Source organism: Odocoileus virginianus, chromosome 10 (assembly GCF_023699985.2).
Source record: "Odocoileus virginianus isolate 20LAN1187 ecotype Illinois chromosome 10, Ovbor_1.2, whole genome shotgun sequence".
Taxonomy (NCBI): domain Eukaryota; kingdom Metazoa; phylum Chordata; class Mammalia; order Artiodactyla; family Cervidae; genus Odocoileus; species Odocoileus virginianus.
The window spans coordinates 22,736,606-22,759,284 of NC_069683.1; the positions used below are offsets into that span (position 1 = coordinate 22,736,606).

General features: G+C 44.7%; 1 protein-coding gene across 3 annotated transcripts in view; it reads right to left on the reverse strand.

Annotated features, from left to right (window-relative positions):
• Positions 1 to 1,351: 1,351 nt before the first annotated feature.
• TRIM44 (tripartite motif containing 44) overlaps positions 1,352 to 22,679 on the reverse strand; it is a 110,089-nt gene continuing 88,761 nt past the window's right edge. For all 3 annotated transcript variants that reach the window (XM_020904968.2, XM_070473180.1, XM_020904969.2), the window contains one exon: positions 1,352 to 6,393. In XM_020904968.2, coding sequence (XP_020760627.1) covers positions 6,382 to 6,393 — 12 coding nt within the window. In that variant the 3' untranslated portion in view covers positions 1,352 to 6,381. The remainder of the gene's footprint in view (positions 6,394 to 22,679) is intronic.

The following is a 22,679-nucleotide window of genomic DNA, read 5'->3' on the forward strand; positions in this document are numbered from 1 at the left end:
CCTGAAGACTCACATTGAACGAGGAATTAGCACAGACACTCTGCTCAGCCAGTTATTGACTTTGTTCCCTTTTCCGTGACATCATCTTTTCTTGCTAATACTGGCAGCCTGACTTTCAGCTGGGTGTACCCACCTCTGGTGTCTCGTTAAGGCCAGGAGATAGTTCAAACCAGCTGCAATTTCACTTTTATGAGTGTGAAGGAAATGGGGCCACCTGTAAGTTGGACCAAGCAAAGATCAATGAGACAAAATAAAGAGTTGTAGCTTTCAGAGGGAAAGATGATAAAATGAGAAAAGGCTGGGGCAGTGGGATGTGGTATTGAGTTGCTGGCACCAGGAAGCGGGGAAGAAAACCTCCAAACACACTGTGGTTTGTTAGAACACCGAGACTCCCGAGTACCACAGTGCTTGGCAGCCCCATCTCACCAGGCAGAAGTGTCCTCGGCAGCAGGGGAGGTTATGAGAGATGGCAGGAAGTGGGCCTAATGGTTACTCCAGGAGACAGAGAGTCTGCTGGCCTGGCTCACCGGGTGACCTTGGGTGACTGACTTGCTCTAGAACCCTTACTTGAACGATTTCTCCAAAGTTCACACAGCCCCCAGCTAACTAAAGAGGTTTAATGGGGACAAATTTGTTTAAAAAAAAAAAAATTGTTTTAGAGCAGGGCTCATAAACTGCAGCTCCTCCAGACACCCTTGCTGGTAGGTTTTTAAAAATTGAATTTTAATACTTTTAGGTAGGACTTGTACTTTCTAATTCATCCAGTATCTACTACCTTGAGTTTTCACATTTTGCCTCTTGGTTTTAATGTATCCTTGGCTCCTGGTATTACAAACTGGATGAGAACTGCTTCATTTATAACTTAATTCTATCTCTTTATCAGTTGTATCAAATGTGTACTTCTAAGATTTCCCAAAGATGCTTTTGCTGGCCTAACTGTAATTTGCTCTATGAAAACATTTTTCCCCCCCTAGGAAATATGGTAAAGATTAAAGTTTGACCACCCCCTTGGGCTGATCCAAATTGTAAAGCTTTAACATTATTTGAAAACATCATTCAGGACCAAGCATTCTTTACTTTATAATCTACTTTGCTCAAAAAATTTAATGTAGGCATGGATCATTTCACTTTGAGGAGAAAACGTCTCTTTAAATAACTATGATTTTCAATCTGTCCTTCTGCAACTCCCAGAGACCTCCTAAGTCACTCCAGAGAAGTCAGGGTGAAGGAGCATCCCATCTCTCATAACCAAAACACCATCATCTGTGGGATGATCATGGTTAAGAGTGCAGATCACCATGAATATTTACACCTAGCAGGGTCCTTTGTGCAAAACTCTTTGAGAGACAAATGGTATTTCCAGGAATAGTTTATTGATTTCCAAATGCACAGGGGCGCCGAGTCCAAACATCCTGGGATAGCGGTAAATCTCTCTTACAAAATAATTTACAGCATGAAAATGATATACTTCAACATTAACTCAAACGTATAATTCCCTTAAAAGATTGAGTGTTCCCTTGTTTAATGTAAAGGGTGAAAGGGGAAGATGACTGAGGAGGGAATGTGACGGTGTGCAGGAAAACAGGCAGAGGACAATGGATTTGTTGGTTCTCCCCATCCATGTAGTGTATGAGAGACTGGTCACTGATACTCCCATGAAGTATAAAATATACTGTCCCCTCAAGGTCATATCAAGCCCAGCATGATATGACCTGGCCCTGTGGCATTTTTGTACCACTATACCCACAAGTGTTTCAATTAATTTATTTTTATTTTCCTGCTCTGGCACCTGTTCTGCTGTTTCTGGTGTGTTCTTGGGCCTTACAGCTCTTGGAATGAGCTGGAGTGGGACTTCCAACACACTGTTGGGTAAGCAGTATTAATGAGATCTGAAGTCTCCTCTATAGGCCTTTTTTTCTCTTAGGGCTAGGCTGAGTCCACTCATAATGAGATCGATTTGTTTTTTAAACAGAAGATTTTAGATGTGCTAGGCACACAGTAAACATGCAACTGATTTTCTTATAGAAAAGCATGTGTCGAACAGCTACTATGTGAGTGTGCCAATTTCAGGTATGGGCAAGAGAATATTGTCTAAGTGGAGGAAAGAGCTTCCTAAGCCCTACCACTCTTACTAGTTATGAATTCTTCAGCCATGCCCTCAGGCCTGACTGGAGTGGTCAGACTCTCAGGTCACCGAAATGACTGGGAATCCAAATTTCCCGTATCATCAGACATCCTGGAACAGGGCTGGAGTGCAAATTCCTTCAGGAGTCACCTTGGCTCAGCTTTAGGAGCTGACCTTTGCCAAGGCACTGCTCTTCCTATAAGCATCTCTTGAGCAAGCACCAAAGCTCCAATTACCTGGTGACACTTGTGACCAGAGCTGGCAGAAACCTCTGCCGTGGTATGTAGGATAAGGAGGGGACTGCTCTGCAGTTCCCTTGCTTGTTAAACTGAGTGTGTGGGTATGTGTACATATACACACCAGGTATTTGCAGGAACGTCTATATTCACTGGACTTTGAATTGTCACATGCTCACAGGGCACAGACTAGCTAGGTTTACTAGAACATGAAGATTTCCTTTGCAGCATCAGGCATTTTCAAATAGAGGGCAGAACACTGCTCACTTTCACTATTTCTGAGAAGTTCCACACTCCTAAAGGCCTAGAAATGCTTTACTTATGGGCTGCGTGCATGCTCAGTAGTGTCTGACTCTCTGAGCCTGGACTGTAGCCCGCCAGACTCCTCTGTCCATGGGATTCTCCAGGCAGGAATACTAGAGTGGGTTGCCATTTCCTTCTCCAGATCTTTTCCACCCAGGGATCGAAGCTGCGTCTCTTCTATCTACTACACTGGCAGGCAGGTGCTTTACCAGTTGAGCCATTGGGGAAGCCCAGTAACTGGCCTAGATGGTGTCAACTCCCCCTTCTTTATGAGAGATGGCACCAAAAAGGAAAGGCCTCCTCCCATACCTGGGTGCAGGCTCAAGTTAGTAACATGTACTTAATGTATCTGCTAAACTGGAAGAATAAGGCTACCCTGATGCCATTTCTGGGCCCAAACTACTGCCACGAAATGTCACTGTGAAAAAGAATCCTTAGAGTGGAATGGTCAGACTGTAGCAGGGGAACCCACAGCCTTTTCTGTGTTTTAGGGATACATAAGAGTTAGGAAGGGAGAAGGAAATGGCAGCCCACTCCAGTACTGTTGCCTGGAGAAGCCTGTGGACAGAGGAGCCTGGAGGGCTGCTGTCCATAGGGTCGCACAGAATCAGACACAACTGAAGCAACTTAGCATGCATGCATGCATTGGAGAAGGAAATGACAACCCACTCCGGTATTCTTGCCTGGAGAATCCCAGGGGCAGAGGAGCCTGGTGGGCTGCCTTCTATGGGGTCGCACAGAATCGGACACGGCTGAGGCGACTTAGCAGCAGCAGCAGAGTTAGGAAGAGCTGGGTACAAAAATCTGGCTCCCATACTTCCTAGTTGTGTAACTCAAGACAAGTTAACTCTTACCTACAAATCTGTATTACCATCTGGGAAATGGGGCCTTGGTGCAGGGTCCTCAGTATTTCAACTCATTTCCCTTTTTGGGCTGTCAAAGCAGAGACTCCAGGCACTTCTTGGAATTGCCCTGGATTTAATGACACCAAATCAAAGTTCAAACCTCCTCTTAGCCTTGGATACCCAACCTTTGGAAGGTATCCAGGGATTGCTGTGAGGACCCAATTCATTCTGAAGACAGTCATTACCTGTCTCCCTTGCTGACTGCAAGGGATGTCTGCAAACCCTGCAGCCAGGCAGGACACAATTTGGAGCAACTCTACTGACCTGGTAGGAACGAGGCCTCCTCGTGCTGGGGCTTAAGGCCAAGCAGCCTGCCCCAGCTTTGGGGAAGCTGGTGCCGCTGCAGGAAGCATTCTAGCTCTTGTGTTGATAGATGCTGCCGGCAGGAACTCAGGAGCCTGGGCAGAAGCTGCTGTGCCGTGTTTAATGCTTCCCTGGTTAAAGTTTTATCAGGTACTGAAGACAGCGGGAGCCCATAAAGCAGATCTGAAATCCTTTCTAGGTAAAAGCCAAAGTGCTTTCCTCGAGGATTATAGAGATATGATAATTTATTGAGAGGGCTGGTATGTATTTTTATATTTCCATTCATATCCATTGCATAAATGCCTGGGTTTCCCAAATACTGATTTAAAGTAATAACCTATGATCAGTTATGGAGGAGCCAATAAGCTGTCCATTGCTAAGATAAGGCTACCACTTGGAGATTAAACAATGATTACTGGGGAAAGACAACACAAGCTTCCACATCCTAGAGTCTTCTTAATCTTCTGATTTTTTAAACTCTCTTTGAGAATGGCCACTGGTCTTCCTTTAAAGGTAGTTGCATTGGATGTGGTTGGGGGATGTAATTAGTGGTATGCCAAAATCTCCAGGTTTTTGTGTAGAAAGGTAAAGCACCGAAAATGTCTCAACCATTTGTTGGCCACCAGTTTAAGAGAAAAAATAGGTTGTTTTTTTTTTTTTTTTAATAAAAAAAAAAAACAGCCCAAACTACTCTCAGCCCCCAGTGTCCCTCATGATTTAGTGAGCTGGGGTACTCTTAACTGAGAAGCGTATATGCCTGGTAGCTTCTGGCGTCAAAGAAATAGTCATTTCGCAGCATGCACAGGATAGAACAGTGATATAAACAGGATTCCGACAGCAAGCATTTTTCTACCTCAAAACCATCCTGCACACACACATCAGTGGGCCCTAAAGCTTTGTTGACAGGTATACAGGTCACAGGCAGGCAGGCAGGGAAAGAGGAAGATCCCCCCGATGCAGGTTCCTTTGGTTCTGCCTCAGAAGCACCAGAAGTCTGGGTCCTGAGTCAGCAGAAACCCCAAGGCTCTTGGATGTTTGCAGTTCCAATTGTACTTCTCAGAAGTGAACACCCAAATACCACTAACGACAGAGGAGGGGGAACACACAGCCCACTTGCAAATAAAAGTCCTCTGTGAAGTCTCCCGGTTTATCTTTACAGTTTATATATATGAACATTCTATTTCATAATGTAACTGTGTTTGTTTTATCTGAAAATAACATCATTCCCTGACTCCAAAACATTTGTTAAGTCAAAACTGCTGCTGCAGAAGATGCATGCTTTTCAGTTTACAGCTTTGTGCTCCCTAGGACATCACTGCTGACTTGGGAGTAAAAAGCTTGGCTGTAAGGAAGTGTGATTTGGGAGTGGGGAGAGGCCAGAGTCCAACCACGGTGAGGCTCCACTCAGGCATGTAAGAGGGGAGAGGCAGGGGGTGGGAGATGACCTGGAGGTGGTGAGAGCTGGGGCCGGAGGGGTCCTCCCCTGGAGTGAAAGGAAGGTCCGTCTGCCAGGGGGTGGAGCTCAATTCACACACCACAGAGGGCCAAGTATCCTCCCCACACTGCACCGGAGCCAAGTCAGGCTAAGCTGGGGAAGGGGAGCAAAACCTACAGTGCAAATTCCCACGTGTGACACACACTCCAGACTTTCATGATGTGACGAGACCCACGAAACCTCAGAATCCACTCAAATAATTCAGGTTCCATCAGATCCTTCAGTGACTATTTTGGAAACCTAGGCAATTTAAGTTCAGAAATATTAACTTCGATTTCAACTTTTAATCAGATCTTTTTGGTCCCCCCTCTTTTTTTTTTAAAGTCATTTCTTTTCTACCTCTTCAATCTTTTTTTTTTTTCATTTCCACAGGATTGAATTATGAATCTGAAGTCCAGGATAACCTCACGTACTAAAAATATCTTTATATATTTCTAACTTTTAACTCTGTCGGTTTTCAAGCCATCCATCTTATTTCATGAAACCACATTTTCACAGATGTATAACTGGACTTGTAGAGACTAATTACATGGGCTGATTCAGCCCTACTTTCCCCCTCATTTATTCCATGCTTCGATATGAATAAAGTGGGGGGTTATTAGCAAGGAGGGAAACAAATCCTGACTGCCCTTCAGGATGATTTCAGATCCTTCTTAATGAAGTGACTGTCTGGGTACACACCATTACAGGGGCTGGCTTTCCTGAGGAAGTTCAAAGCAGCTGTTGCGGGAATGACCTGAAGGACCCTGTAACTGCTCCCGGGTGAGCACAGGTGCACTTGTCCTTTTCCGACCACGACGAGAGAATGAGCGGCACGGTCAGTAACAGTGAAGCCGGCCACTCCTCGGAGGGCTCTGTGCCTGCTCTGGGTCTGGGGGACGCATCTGGCGGGAGCACGTTGCTTGCACGGGCAGCCTTCACAGGGGTCAGAAGCCGTTGCACACACGCCGTCACACACACACAAGGGGAGGGGGGTGTCCACCGGGGAGGGCGGGCCTTCATGTGTCCTCTTCTTCATCGGCGCCTCTACAAAGGAAAGGAGAACCAGGTGAGCTGAGGCGTCACAAGACGGGAGGCCCGCCTCGTCTACTGACAGCAGGCAGAGGCTCTGCCATCAGGCCCCCTTGGATTCCAGCCCTACCACCGCGGGGCACTGTGGCCAGCGGCATGCTTCTGCACCTCTCCATGTTCTGATTTCTTTATTTGACTGCAGAGATAATGATGATAATGATACCTACTTTCTCAGGTTACTGGGGGAATAAATGAGATAATACAGGTAAAACGCCCATGCCTGGTACACAACAGGTGAATAGCTATTTAAAGGAACAAGTGATTTGTCATAGTATTTTTTAATTTTAACTTGACAAAATAAATAGCTGGTAAAAATTGGGAGTCTGACTTCCCCTAAGCCTTAAAGCCAGGGCTCCCTAGGTGGCTCAGTGATAAAGAATCTGCCTGCCAATGTAGGAAACACAGGAGACGCGGGTTCAACCCCTGGGCTGGGAAGATCCCCTGGAGGAGGAAATGGCAACCCACTCCTGTATTCTTGCTTGGACAATCCCATGGACAGAGGAGCCTGGCGGGCTACAGCTGTGGGGTCACAAAGAGTCGGACGCGACGGAGCACACAAACAAAGCTTAAAGCCACCTATTGTTACAAGAGAAAAGCAAAGAGAAGCTATCATTCTGCACACTCAGTGGCACTTCTCACTTGGAATAAAACCAAGGTTTCAATTCATGCCACAGGGGTAGTCACGGGGTTCAGGTGTCACCGTCTCAGAGAAGGTCCTTTCTCTCAGTCAGACTCCTTGGTCACTGTCCATCTCCATCTTATTTCTTTCATAGCCCTTATCACATCCTATAAATCATTTGTTTGCTATTTATGCTTCCCTCTACCCCCGCCAGAGCATAAAAAGAGGAGCAGCACTGTCTATTTTATCGACGACTGTTTATCTGGCACTAGTACTGTGCTGTGCACACAGAAGTGTTCAATAAACAGCTGTTTCTAAAAGGGAGTGAGAAATAAAAACAGGAAGGGAGGGAAGGAAGATGCTGAAGCGGACAGTCACTCAAAGCTCCTTGATCAGGGCATCCTGGGTGCTGGTGGTATGTCAGGGGCCACAAATGAGCTGTGAGTCTCAGAAGCTCAGCGGCTCAGGCTTAGAGCCTTGCTGGCTTGGTCCTTGGAGAGAACACAGTTGATACAAGTACTAGGGCAAGAAAGAGGCAGCGTCAGTAAGGCCCTGGAAGGACAGAGGTAGCAAACTTGCCTGGTTTCTCCTCCTCCACAACTTCTAGGGGTCACTACCCTGAAAATCTGTGGAAAATTCTGAGAGACGGGAATACCAGACCACCCGACCTGCCTCTTCAGAAACCTGTATGCAGGTCAGGAAGCAACAGGGAGACCGGGACATGGAACAACAGACTGGTTCCAAAGGAGTACCTCAAGGTTGTATATTGTCACCCTGCTTATTTAACTTCTATGCAGAGTACATCATGAGAAACGCTGGGCTGGAGGAAGCACAAGCTGGAATCAAGATTGCCAGGGAGAAATATCAATAGCCTCAGATATGCAGATGACACCACCCTTATGGCAGAAAGTGGAGAGGAACTAAAGAGCCTCTTGATGAAAGTGAAAGAGGAGAGTGAAAAAGTTGGCTTAAAGCTCAATATTCAGAAAACTAAGATCATGGCATCTGGTCCTGTCACTTCATGTCTAATAGATGGGGAAACAGTGGAAACAGTGGCTGACTTTGTTTTTCTGGGCTCCAGAATCACCGCAGATGGTGATTGCAATTAAATTAATTGCAATTAAAAGACGCTTACTCCTTGGAAGGAAAGTTATGACCAACCTAGACAGCATATTAAAAAGCAGAGTCATTACCTTGTCAACAAAGGTCCATCTAGTCAAGGCTATGGTTTTTCCAGTGGTCATGTATGGATGTGAGAGTTGGACTATAAAGAAAGCTGAGTGCCAAAGAATTGATGCTTTTGAACTGTGGTGTTGGAGAAGACTCTTGAGAGTCCTTGGACTGCAAGGAGATCCAACCAGTCCATCCTGAAGGAGATCAGTCCTGGGTGTTCATTGGAAGGACTGATGTTGAAGCTGAAACTCCAATACTTTGGCCACCTGATGCGAAGAGCTGACTCTTGAGAGTCCCTTGGACAGCAGGAGATCAAACTAGTCAATCCTAAAGGAAGTCAACCCTGAATACTGGGAGAACTGGAAGAACTGATGCTGAAGTTAAAGCTTTCAATACTGTGGCCACTGGATGTGAAGGGCTGACTCACTGGAAAAGACCCTGATGCTGGGAAAGATTGAGGGCATGAGGAGAAGGGGGCGACAGAGGATGAAAGGGTTGGATGGCATCATCGTCTCAATGGACATGACTCTGAGCAAACTCTGGGAAATAGTGAAAGACAGGGAAGCCTGGTGTGCAGCAGGTCACGGGGTCGCGAGAGTCAGACATGACTCAGTGACTGAACAACAGCAACATCCTGAAAATAATAAGAGTCAGCCTGATCAAGTGTGCCGGGGCACCAAGCTAAGCGCCCCTCGCCCATTCTTTCCATTACCCCTCACATCTATCCCAGGATGTAGGGACTACTATTAATATTATTATGTTCCCCATTTGGCAAATGAGGAAAGTGAAGCTCTGAGAGACATAAAATCCTCAGCCACAGAGTAAGGTCTGTGTCCTTGAGACTTAGGGATTAGTTTTGGCTGGAGAAAGTCTCACAGAGTCAGGCTAGGGTACTTGGAAGAGAGGGAAAATCTCCTTCCTCTGGTCAAGACAGGAGTTATGAAGAGGAAAGGCCTGGGGTGCCTTAGCTCCCAGCTAGAAATTTGGTTTTTTTTTTCCACCTCACGAAGGATTATCTATGTCTATATAAAATCGGGGCTGTTTTGCATCCACTTGGGAAAGACTGTAAGGGAAAATACCCTTGACAACAGACCTGTAGAACTGCGGCTAAGGGAGAAAGCATTTTAAGACACGGAATGTGAAATTAAGGCAAGTGTACTCTTGTGCTGGAGCCAAAAGACCCAACCCAGCAACCTTCACTACCCAAACTCTGCCCTGTTCCATTTGCCCTATTCTATTCCCTCTTTCTGCCTGTTGTCCAGCCTTGGGAGCAAGGGAGCATGCTTGGAGGGGCTGGTCAGTGACCGTCACTGGGGAGCAGTGTTTGGTGGCATCTGTCCCAAAGGGAACAAAGGGTCTTTCACGAGAGTGTCTTGGCAGAATCAAGCACGCTTGGAATTGGCGCCATAGTCTCCCCTCTAGTATTATACCCAAAGCAAGCTCAATGTTCTTTTGTCTATTTTCCTTCAAATATGAGAGGTCTAGCATCAGCATGTGCCCTTCCCTTAAACTGCGGCTCACTTTTTGGCATTCTTAACTTGAGATGCATAGTTTAGAGGGTTCATGAACCTACTGAAATTGTATACAAAATTTTGTCTGTGTGTTCCTTGTCGGTCAGAGGCCATAATTTTCATTATACTCAAAAAGGGGTCAACAACCTCCCAAAACTAAGTATAATGAAATTATAAATAAATTTAAGTTCCTTTCAAGTGGCCAGGTCCCTTACTATAAGACAAGAGGAGGTGATTTGGGGAAAAGATCAGAAGCCCTGACCGATAACATCTTTTCTCATTGTCCTGAAAGAGATCTGTTATGGGGCCTGAATGACCATGCTCACATCACAGTTTAAAAGCTTAAGACCCTGGGATTCTGGCACCAACTCTTTTGTGACCCCATGGACTGTAGCCTTTCAGCCTCCTCTGTCCATGGGATCTCCCAGGCAAGAACACTGGAGTGGGTCGCCATTCTCTTTTCCAGAGGATTTTCCTGATCCAGGGATTGAACTCACGTCTCCTGTATTGGTGGGCAGATTTTTTACCACTGGGCCACCAGGGAAGTCCACATCACTGGTTAATTTGACTGTATACTCTGTATTAGTCTTGGCATCACAGTAGTTGCCCTCATGGACTTTACAGTCCAGTAGGTGAGGGAGGGAGATGGGGAGGGGAGGGATGAGGGGAAAGGGAGAGAAAAAGAGAGAGAGAGAGAGATGGGGGGTAGAAGGAGAGAAATATTTTTGTCCAGAATAGCATCTTCAAATAAAGCATCTTCTTTTTAACAATTAATAACCTGTTTTTTTTAAACAACAATAAAGAAGAAAAAACTATAACTGAATCTATAGCACAGAGCTCTGTTCACCTTGTGCGTGATCCCTCCGGAGGGTCACATAGTATAACTGGTGTGAGAAGTCATTTAAATGCTCCTTCTTTACTCTGTATATGAGCTGATCTGTGCTCACAGGATTTTATCTTAGCCTGCAGGAACCTTTACTTTCTCCAAGGGAATAAATATAGTCTTCCATCTTAGCCACTTATCATCCTCTACCCCTCATACTGGATTTATAATTGGAGTGATACTCAGAAATTTTTAAAGTGTTTGTTTTGTTACTGCTGTTTTGAGAATAAACTAAGGGTATTAGATAGCCCATTCTGTAGTAGATATTCACCACGAGAGGAGCACTATATAATGGCTCTGAAGTCACCAAACTAAACTAGGTTCAAAATCCCACTCACTCTGACACTAACGAGCTGTGGGCCTTGGGGTGAGCTGATCAACCTCTCTGGGTCTCAGTTTCCTCAGGTAATACTGTGTATCTTACGGGGTTACTGTGAGAGTTCTATGTATTTTATGCAGTATAAATACAATGTTGGCTCCTTTCTGCACCCTGCCTTTCTGCTTATCCAGAAGCAGCACCTGCCTAACTTTCCTTCCACACTGCTCTTCTAGCATCTGAGATGCTACATTTCAGGGCATGTGTGCTCCTGTCGCCAAATGTCCTTAAAGTTCTGGAGTGCGACAGTGCCCTGCTTTGCTTGCTTGGAGACAGACCTATGGATACTGAATAGAAAGAAAGGCTGAGCTCCCTGCTTCTGACCCGTATGCTTGACTCAGTGGTGTCTGACTCTTTGCAATCCCGTGGACTGTAGTCCGCCAGGCTCCTCTGTCCATGGGGATTCTCCAGGCAAGAATACTGGAGTGGGTTGCCAGCCCCTCCTCCAGGTTCTACCTGACAGATCTCTAGATCTCAGTCCCTGAAAAACATTGGTGAGGACAGACAATGCGTGAACCCAGTTCACAGGCCTCAGTCACAGACTGACCCAGCTGGAGAGTGCTGGTGTATCTAAAAGCAGAGGTTTTGAAACTAGGCTACACATACCTTTGTGGTATCTAGCGATCTTCCAGGAGGTTTATCTGGTCATGGCTAATTCAAAGGAAATTAATGTCCAGATCTGTACCTTCCATATATACTCTTTCTTAAAACTGACCTCTCCCAGAACATGCTTGTGATCTACAGGTTCTGTCTTCAGTCACTCCCACTTTTTCCAATCACCTTCCCCCCACCACAGAAAAGAAATGCATATCCCTCATCCTCCTGAATCTCACCACAGGACAATTTTAGAAAGCCTTGCTTCTGTGAAAGCAAGGTAAGAAACAGTGAAGGATATAATTCCTTATTTCATCCGGGTAGTAAACCCCTGGCAAAGCTGTGTGCCTTTATCTGTCTATCCGCAGATCTAAGAACTCATATTCAGAAGTCAGATGCTTGTCATGAAATGTGTACTAATATGTTCATTTTAATTGAAAAAGAAAAATGTAACCAGACTTGGATCTGACAGAAAGCAGAACTGATTTTGCTGGATGCTTTGACCATATAAACCATCTTTGTCCATGAGATTATACAGTGGATCTTGCCTATAAATTTAATAAGCTGCGTTTGTACTGTCAAAGTTTTGACAAAAATATATATAAAGCAACACACTATGTCAGAAATAACATCTTTTTCAACTATCTAAACTTGATGTATAATTTTAGGAGTTAAAATGGGCAAGAAGACACATGATTTTTTTGTAAATTATTTTTGGGGGTATAAGAACAAAAAGAATAGCTAAAGGAACTGAGAATTTCTAAAGCGTGACTGGGAGAGTGATTTGACATTTAACACTTGCTGGGGGTAGGGGTCCAGGTGACAATTCGACTAAGAAGCCCAGCCAGCAGACCGCTGTGTTTCCTCTGCCAGCGGGGGGCACCTCCCCAAGAACAATCCCTTCTGTCTTGTTGTGCTTGTGAAACTGAAGGCATTGTTAGAGGCAGGCAGAAGCCCCTGTCCTACTGAGCCCCTCAACACCTGCTGATAAAGTGATTATGATGGAAGAGTGTTTCCCTGCCTGACAAGCTTTTAGATAGTCCAGATAGACAGGCAGCTCAGGTTTTCAGCTACCGTCCCCAGAGACGGACACTTATACGAGGAAGTTAATAAATGAGGTGGGTAAGTACTCTGATCTTGCAAGTTACTTTCTTTTCCTGAGAATATAATACAACTTAACTTGATTTGGCATCACTTACACTGCCAAGTCCTTGGCTATTTATTATTATTGCTGTGAAAAGATTTTTCACTCATGAAGGTGGAGAAATTAAGAGGTATCAATTAAGAGAGGAAAGCTAGACTCAACTGGGATTCCAAAAGATAGATGTGGTGTTCTCCAAAAATGAAGTCACACAGGTACAGTTTGAGGAACTAATGGGAAGTCTCCATTCACCGCCTAAGGCTGCAGTGGCTCACTTCCAGGGAGTGATCAGCCCAGCTGGGGGATGGGCCAAATACCCAGATCAGAAATACTCCTCCACCAGCCAGAGCAGAGCTGCCCCTCCTGTCTCCCATGTCACCTGTCCCCACAGCCTGAGATGCAAGTGAGGGGGTTACTGTGCTAGAAGGAATCAGAACTCATATATTTAGCTGCAGCTATGGTCTTTCCAGTGGTCATGTATGGATGTGAGAGTTGGCCTATAAAGACAGCTGAGAGCCGAAGAATTGATGCTTCTGAACTGTGGTGCTGGAGAAGACTCTTGAGAGTCCCTTGGACTGCAAGGAGATTCAACAAGTCCATCCTAAAGGAGATCAGCCTGGAATATTCATCGGAAGGACTGATGTTGAAGCTGAAACTCCAATACTTTGGCCACCTGATGCGAAGATCTGACTCATTAGAAAAGACCCTGATGCTGGGAAAGATTGAAGGCAGGAAGAGAAGGGGATGACAGAGGATGAGATGGTTGGATGGCATCACTGACTCAATGGACATGAGTTTGAGTAAACTCCGGGAGTTGGTGATGGACAGGGAGGCCTGGTGTGCTGCAGTCCATGGGGTTGCAAAGAGCCGGACATGACTGAGCAAATGAACTGACTGATTGACTGTGGGACTAATACAAATTAGTTTTAAGAGATACAAATGTAAATTTAAAAGAGATACAAATATAAAGCAAAATGTCCTCAGTTTATCCTGGGATAACTGAGAAGAACATGAGAGGACCCCACAGTTCTAGTCCTGGCTTTGCTGTGCCACCTCATTTCCTCACCTGGTGAATTTCACCTTAGTGAAATTTACAAAATTTCAAACCAGACAAAAGTGAAGCTCCTTTCTGACTTCCACACTTGCTGGGCTAGCGCAGCACTTACATTGTCATAAGCACTCACTTATACTGTTTTTTCCCTTCCTTCCTGTGCACTACCTTCTTGCTCCATGCTTCTCCAACTCAAGCTGAGGGCTGACCTCAGGAGTTCAAGTTCTTTCATTTCTTTTTCTGGCTGGGCCCAAATGCCAGGTTGATGAACTGTAGCACTTGCTCAAGACCTAGGGCAGACTCTAGTACAGTGAGCTCTGGTAACCTAATTCATCGTGGTTCTTGAAGTCTAAAGTGGCACCAGCCATGTTGCGTCTTTCTTCGCAAATTATAGGAAACAGGGAGAAGGGTACTTCTCTTTCTAGATTCCTTTATCCCATGAATCTTTTCTCCTTCAATAATAACCACTGTTTGCAGATGGGTGACTTCACGTTCTAGGCACTGGGCTAAGCGATTTATATACACAATCTCACTAAACCCTAATAGTGACTTTAGGATAAGTATTATTATCCCCATCCTACAGATGAAAACACCGAGGCCAAGAGCAGCTACATGACTTGCTTGAAATACACAGCTTGTAAGTGGTAGATCGAGCCTATGAAGATTCCAGGACCCTCAGATATGAAACTGCACTCATGGAAAAGGAGAGACATAAACCTCATCTTCTGACCCTTGGTAACCCAGATAATAAGAGACAGCCATTTAAGAGCTCTAGGTTCAATTTTTACCTGAAAAATGAGATGGTAACTATCTATCTCCAAGGGTTGTTGTAATGATTTGGAAGGTACATGCAAATTTTAAGATGAAAAATTTCCAGATACAGGTAGGATGACTATGGAAGGAGAAGGAAATAGACACTGGGTTTGTCTCTCAGCCCTCACAGCTGCCTTTGCAGCTGTAAGTTTCACCCTTAGTTATTTCCAAAGAAAAAACTGCCTGAAGGGAAACTCCTGGGTCAAAGGAAAATTACAAAGATAGTACAGAGGGTTCCAATATCTAGTTTCCTAGAATATTATTATCTTACATTAGTGCATTTGTTAGAATGAATCAACAAATTTGGTATACCAGTATTAATACTTATATAAGTATTATATAATACTTCTTATATAAGTATATATATACTTATATAATATTTAATATAATATTAAAGTATTAATATAATTATTAATACTTATATAAAGATATATCATGTCTATATTTGATTCAGATTCCCTTAGCTTTTTCCCTAATGTCCTTTTTCTGTTCCAAATTTCACTCAAGATACTATATTATATTTAATCATCGGGTCTCCTAAGTCTTGTTTCGGCTTTGACAGTTTCTTAGACTTTCTTGTTTTTGATGACTTTGACAGTGTTGAGAAGTACTGGTCAGATATTTGGTAGAATGTCCCTCATTTGGGATTTGTCCCATGTTCTTCTCATGGTTATGGGTCTTAAGAAGGAAAATCATAGAAGTAAAGTGCTGTTCTGATCACATCATATCAAGGCAACATGCTATTGATATGACAGCACTGACCTTGATCACCTGGCTGAGCTAGTACTTGTTAAAGGTTTTCCACTGGAAGGTTACTCTTTTACCCCGTTCACCTACTGTACTCTTTGGAAAGAAGTCATGATGAGCAGCTACACCTAAGGAGTGAGGAGTTATGCTCCCCTTGGATGAAGGCAGAGTATCGAAAATCATTTGAAGTTTTCTGAACATGAGATCTGTCTCTTCTTCATTTATTTATTTACGGATCATTTGTTTACATCAGTACGGACTCACAGATACTTATTTTTACATTTAGGTTATAATCTAATGCTACTTTATTTTGTTGCTCAAATTGTTCAGCTTTGGCCTTTGGGAGCTCTTGTATTAGTAATAGTCCAATCCTGTGATCTCTGACATACCCTCATCAATGTGAGGTTTGTTTTGAGGTTTTGGGGAAATACTTCCTTACTTTCTGACACTACAAAATACTATAGCCTCATCCTATATATTTCCTGTCCCAGTCCAAGAATCAGATATTCCCCCAACAAGCAAAGGATATGCATTTTAAAAGTATTTGATCTATTATTGTTAATATGCCCTCCAGAAATCATTCTGTACTGACAGAACGTCCATCTTCCCCACACCCTTGCCAAGGTGGGACAGTGTCTGTGGGGATGAGATGGTGTGTGTTTCTTCTCTCTGCAATAACTTCCATGTTACTATTTGGTTTTCTGTTGAACTTCAAGAGGGAAATGCCATAGGGGCTGATTATTGGGCTGATTATTTGGTTTCCTGTTGAACTTCAAGAGGGAAATGCCAGGTGGGCTGTAAGCCCTCCCTTTTCTCTGCTGATCTGTGGGTCTTCCCCACCCTCCCCTCCCTTCCACTATAGCTGGATTTCACATAACTGGTGACCTCCTGTCGTGAGGGCTGAAAGGAACTCTTCCCAAAGCCTCCATTAGGCCTTGGGCAACTCCAGGAGGTGGGGGTTTAGAAGCAGAAAATAGGTCAAGGGTTTACCTTCCCTGCTTCCTGCACCTTCAGGAAATCCACCCGACCCAGTTTCCTCATCTTTTCTTGGCAAGTGCATAATAGAAACCAAATCTCTCTCAAGCAGTTTCCTTCCACAGAAATCTTAAACATAAGATTTAATAAAATGCTGGACTTCAAATTTCCTGTTGCCTCAGCTGCTGTATCTTACAAGTTACCAAAGGGAGAGGAGAAAAGATCAATAAATAAATACACTCTTGACATAAATCTCTAATCTCTGTATGAATAGTAGGCTTTTCCCCCCAAGTGTCCCATATTAGTTCTCAGTAGTTTTGAGTCCCAAGATGACCTTAAATTGAGGTCCGGAAGTTGTAGAAAGTTGGAAATTGGAAGCACACCAACTCTCAGAATCGACTTCTCATGTCACAGAGGGTTATGAATGTGGATTTAAGAGTTAGGAACACCTAGGTTTGAGTCACAGCATTGCCATTTACTAGTTGTGGGATTTTGAGTTTAGTGTTCTTACCTGGAAATGGAGGACAACTTAGTACCTACCTAGAAGAGTTACTGGAAGGATCAGCTGAGGATTAACATAGAGAGAGACTGCTGGACCTATATAGAGAGAGCTGGCATGGAACCTGGCACCTAGAAAGTGCACAGTACATTGTATGGTTGTAGATGAGGAAACCAAAGCTGAGAGAGGCCACAAGTTAAATAGGACCTCTATTGAACATGAGTGTCAGGTTCCTGAACATATCATCATATTTGCAAGCCTCATTTTCTCTAAGAATGCCATTTATTAACAAGAGAGAAGAGCCAAGGCTGCTGTCACACATGCATGACAGGCATCATTCTGCCACTTGAATGGGTTCAAGATTGCTTCTCAAGCTTGTTCTCTTGGTGTTTGATAATAGGTTTTTGGCTAATAACAACAGTCAACAGCTATAATTTATTGAGTGCTTTATGTGTACCAACTACTGTGCTCAAAATCTCCCTATCCCACTGAGTCCACCAGCGAGCTCTGTCCACTCCCACTGCACTTCTATCCTGTCGCTGTCCATTCCTCTTCTCCAATGCCACCACCATCTCCTGCTTGAACTGCTGCAGTTGACTTTGGACTGGTTTTCCTATTTCTATTTTTACTTCACTACTGTTTGGTTTTCAAACTGCACTCAAGAGTAATAGTTTGTAAATGCATAACAGATCATGTCACTGCCCACTTAAAAATCCATCAGTGGCTTCCTAGAGCCTTAGAATAAAGTCCCCTGAATAAAGAATAAAACTCTGGTCCCTGCCTACCTCTCTGACCTATTTCATGCCACTTGCCAGCCACACTAGCTCTCTCTTTGCCTCCTCAGATAAGCAGAGCTTGGTCCTGTCTAAGTCGTGTGCATTTGCTGTTAGATCTCAAAAGCTGTCCCCTGTCTCAGCTTGGAATGACTGGCTCCTTAACACTTAGGTCTCAGATCCAATGTCACCTTTTCCGAGACTTTCCCTGACCGAGCAGTCTAGAGTAGCAACCCCACCCCTGTGCTATTACATTAGACTGTCGTGTTGTCTTCACAGCACTTATCACCACCTAAAATTGTTTTGAGATGTAAAGGTCCTTAACTATTTTGTCCCCTGCGATGTCACTGGTACCTGATAATGTGCCTGGCACCAGTGAAACTTCAACACAGTTATTCTGAGCGAATGATCCAAACAATCCCATAAAGAATTACTGTTCTAGAAACATTCCAAGTCTCCCCAGGCAAGGTGTGGGCAATTGCTGGTCTCACAGATACTGCCCAGGAGTCTCATGGACAGCTTACTCACAGGTGAGCCCGGGCTCCATTTCTTTCCTAACTCTCACTGCGACCACCAGGCACAAATAACCACCGGGGCACCAGGTGTGGATTAAAATGCTGTATCATAAATGATGGTTACTTTTACAAACGGCTAAGCCTTCCTGGTAGAGAATGTGCATGTTTGATGGACAAGGAATGCTGTGTCACTGAGGATAAAGTAGAAGCAAGTTCATGTCCAGTCCTTCCCAAGCAAAGAAATCTGAAGAACCCACTAAGCTCCGAGAGGAAATGTTCCCTTCTTCCTTATAAAACAGCTGCATGTTTGGCAACTTCCAGCCATCTACAATCCAGCTGTGAGCTGACTCAAGGTAGTTTGGATCCTAAGACTTCGACTATTTGCCCCTCACCCTAGTGGTCCATGGAGGGAGAGTCATCCAGGCAAGATGGAAGTAAAGGGGAGTTTATTCACGGCCCCTCTCCTTCCCTTGGACGAAATGTCAGCTGAGGTGTAGATCCAGGAATGGGAGAGCTGGGTGGTCACTGTGGTCGTAGTGACGGTATAAAAGCACACAACTAAGAATCAGAGACATGGCTTCAAACCTCATTCCATCAAAAGTATGACCTTGAGCGGTGGGCGAGAATGTACACATGACTATGCATGGCTGAGTTCCTTTGCTGTCCACCTGAAACTATCACAACATTGTGAACTGGCTACACCCCAACACAAAATAGAAAGTTTAATAGAAAAATTCAATTAAGCCCTGTGATATGCTGTGAAATCAAATGCCAACTTCATATTGAAATCACTTACTAATCCAATTATACTAAAACTGTCAGAATTATTACATGTTTTGCTACTTTTAATAGTTTTCTTCCTATCCATATCTCAAAATTTACATAGAACATTTTAAAGACTTCTATAAACTCTGATATCAACATTTGAAAAAATTTTTAAATTTATACTATATATTTAAAAATTTCTTGATGCTTGAAACAAATTATTTTATTAAAATACCATTTCTGAAGTAAAAGTCTTTTGAGTTGTGAAAAAAAAGGAAAGCAGTATGACCTTGAGCGAAAGGCCTCTTTAAAGTTTCCATGTTTGTTTGTAAAATGAGGATAAAGATACCGGTAAGCACTCACTAAACAGATGCTACCATTATTTACCAGGGCTTCCCTGGTGGCTCAGAGAGTAAAGAGTCCACCTGCAGTGCAGGAGACTGGGTCCAATCCCTGGGTTAGGAAGATGCCTTGGAGAAGAGAATGGCTACCCATTTCAGTCTTCTTGCCTGGGTTACTCCATGGACAGAGGAGTCTGGCGGGCTACAGTCTATGAAGTCGCAAAGAGTGGGATATGACTGAGTGACTAACACTTTTACTTTTCACATTACTTACTAATGACCCTAACCCTAACTGTAACCTTCTATAATGACACCACCACTCCATTCTACAGATGAAAAAAGTGAGAAGTAGAGAAATGAATGACATCCCAAGGGCAGAGCTGGAATACAACCAGGGCCTGGCCCTTGCTTTCAACCATGGACAGGGGACTCAGTGCTGAGTGAAGGCAGCTGTGAGGGGCCATGTGAAGTCAGCTTGGCTGCTTTATTCAGCCAGGTTACTGGTAATGCCTCAATACCAGTAGCATGGGTGGTAACCTTTGCTGACTGCTAAAGACTTTGCCAAGGCTTTGGCAGACTCAAATCCAAACCAGGTACTAGAAAACCACCTCCCTGCCTAGAGGATCCCAAGAGTCTCTTTTTTAAAAAAGATACAGCCAGATGTTCTCAGTTTTTACAACCACAGCCAGCCTGTGACTTCCCTACAGCAAGCCAGCTGCAAGTCAGCCATTTCCCTCTGGTTCTCACCTTGGTTCTTGTGAGCTTCAGCAAACAGTCATGCAAAAGGGCCCGTCCCTAAGACACCATCCCCTGGACAGAGTCTCTCTGGGTCAGACATCAGTTTCAATTTCAGTTCCATCTGTCTTGAGGTGACAGGCACCCAGGTCCTATTTAATTAGGCTGCACAGAAAATATCTTTCAAGGCTTCAGCTGATTTTCACTCCACCCCACTAGAGAAGAAAATCAGTGTTAAGTCGAGATAATGCCCCGCTGTGTGCCTTCAGGGAACTGGTGATGAAGGTGGTCTGAGGGATGTCTGCTCGCCCGTGCAGCCTGCAGGGCTTCAGGGATTCAGCCTGCCTTTACGTGGCTGTATGTAAATGTCAGTCTTTGCTACTCGGACTCCTTGGAGGCCGGATCTGTTGCTCATTCACTGTTTACCCTGAGTGTTCACCAACATGTCTGGCACTTACAATAAATCTGGTGATGGGTACACAGTCTCTCTCACAACCTGCTCGGCCAAGGAGAAGGGAGTCAGCTGGTGAAGGGAGCGGTGGGGAAGGCTGACCTACGAGCAGAAGCTAGGTGCAGCAGGAAAGCAGATTTTCCTCCTAGGATCACTAAGATCCACCTGCTAGGAGAACGCCTATAGGAGGTGGTGTGACATGTTAGGATCGCCCACTCTGGAGGAAGACCAGAATTCCCACCCAAGCCCTTCTGAGCTGTGCGACTTTGGCAAAACAACCTCTCTAAGTCTTCAGCTCCTTATCTGCAAAATAGGGAGCCATTCATTCATTCACTCTCTCAGTGAACAAATGTTTACTGAGTATTCACAATATATTAGGTTCTGTAACACATGATAGCATTATAGTAGTGAGCAAGACTGACAAAGTCTGGTTTTCATGAAGCTTAACTTCTAGTAAAGAAAGTCAACTAATAAGGGAGTTACACAAATTAATACCTTCAGATGGTGAAAGTACGATGAGGACAAGAAAGCAGGATTCTGAGATAGTGAATATGGGTGCACGTGTGTTGAGGGGCAAACGTATGAGGATCTACTGCTCGGAGTCGATGAGTATTAAGTGAGACAACAGAGGTAAACGATTTAGCATCCTCACTAACAAGAAATGAGCACTCAACTGAAAGTCAACTGTTGTTATGTTGCTTCATCCTGAGGTCAGCTGCTTTTCTCTCAGCTCACAGTGGCTGAGCCCCTGCTATAGGCAGGTGATGGGAAGGCAGGGTGGAACCAGATATGAGCTCAGAGTCGGGCAAAGAATGTAGCCTGTGTGTTATGAGAGAAGGAAGAAGTGGTAAATTCCACCTACAGAGTCAGCGAAGGCTATCACTTAATGTTGACAGATGGACTAGCATGATCCAGGAAGACTATGGGGCCAGAAGAAGGGCATGCCAGGTGGAGGGAACAGCTTGAAAAAACTGAAGATGCGACACAGCTTGGCATGTTCAGGGAGCTGTGAAAAACTCAGAGTGGCTAGAGATCAAGTGCAAGAGGGCACGCCGAGAGAAGCATCTCATCAGCAGCTCCTAATGCTTATCTTCATGGGTCTGAAGTCTCTCCCAAGGAGATGCGGAAAAGAACAGGAGATGAGGAGTGTGTCAGAGCTCCATATGGAGTCTACCACACTGCTAGCACTCCACTCCAAAACATGAATAAGGGCTATGTTGAAAATGTGCAGCATGGGTTCCCTGGGACGCTCCCCCAGGCAGCACAAACAGATGTTTCGAGGAGGGGAAAACCAAACACCCAGTGGTAACTCAATATAAATTCCGCGTCGGTGGAAGGCAGGCATCGGGCTGCTCAAATGGGATTGTATCATCAGAGCAAGCCTGAGACTCAGCCTAGACGAGGAATGCAGGCGCAGTGCATGAGGCTGGGGGTCTAGAGGAAATGGACTCTTGTTCCCAAGAAGAACCAAGGACTCCCTCTTGGCCAAAGCCAGATTCACTTGTCCAAGGGTCTAAGGCCCATGGGGGAAACTTTCTATAAGAGGGCTGTGTAACAGGGAAACAGGAAACTATGAGGAGATTTCTTGTGCCAAGTTAGTAACTCAGGCACCTCCACTAGCACATCTTCTCTGAGATGAGTGCAGAGATGTTTGTGTACGGGCACCATTCAGACCGAGGCCTGGCTCCCTGCCTGTTTATTACTGTGTCCTATCCCTGCCCCTTCATACACACTCTTGTCAGGAGTCTCCCCAGGAAATGGAGAAGAAATGAAGAATGTCTCATCTCCATTCCCAATATTCCAAAAGCTTATGATACAGTCAACAGGTCTGGCCTGTAGGAATCTGCCCTCACTGGGAGGAAGGCTGCTCAGAGCAGACAGCCAAGGAAGGAGATGAACATCACATCCAACATGCATTCAGCATCTTACCTGAGGCTCTCCCTGGATTCCAGGCCAGTGCTGCCAGAGACAGAGCATTAGTCTGGCCAGAAGAGAGGAAGATGACCCCCCACACATGAAACACATCCAGCAGGAGAGCCGAAGCGAAGTGAGAAGAGGTACTGAACATGACACGTCTATCATCCTTTTGCCTGCCACTGCCCAGTCACAAGACTGAACAAAGACCACTGCTCTCACTCAAAGGGCTGCCCGAGGCATTGGAGGAATGAATAGATACCCAACATGACATCACGCAGAAAGCAGCCATAGTCTTTGTTACATTCAAAAGATCTCCGCATAAGCCACTAAATCTAAAGACCTTATCAAAGTCACTTTCCTTA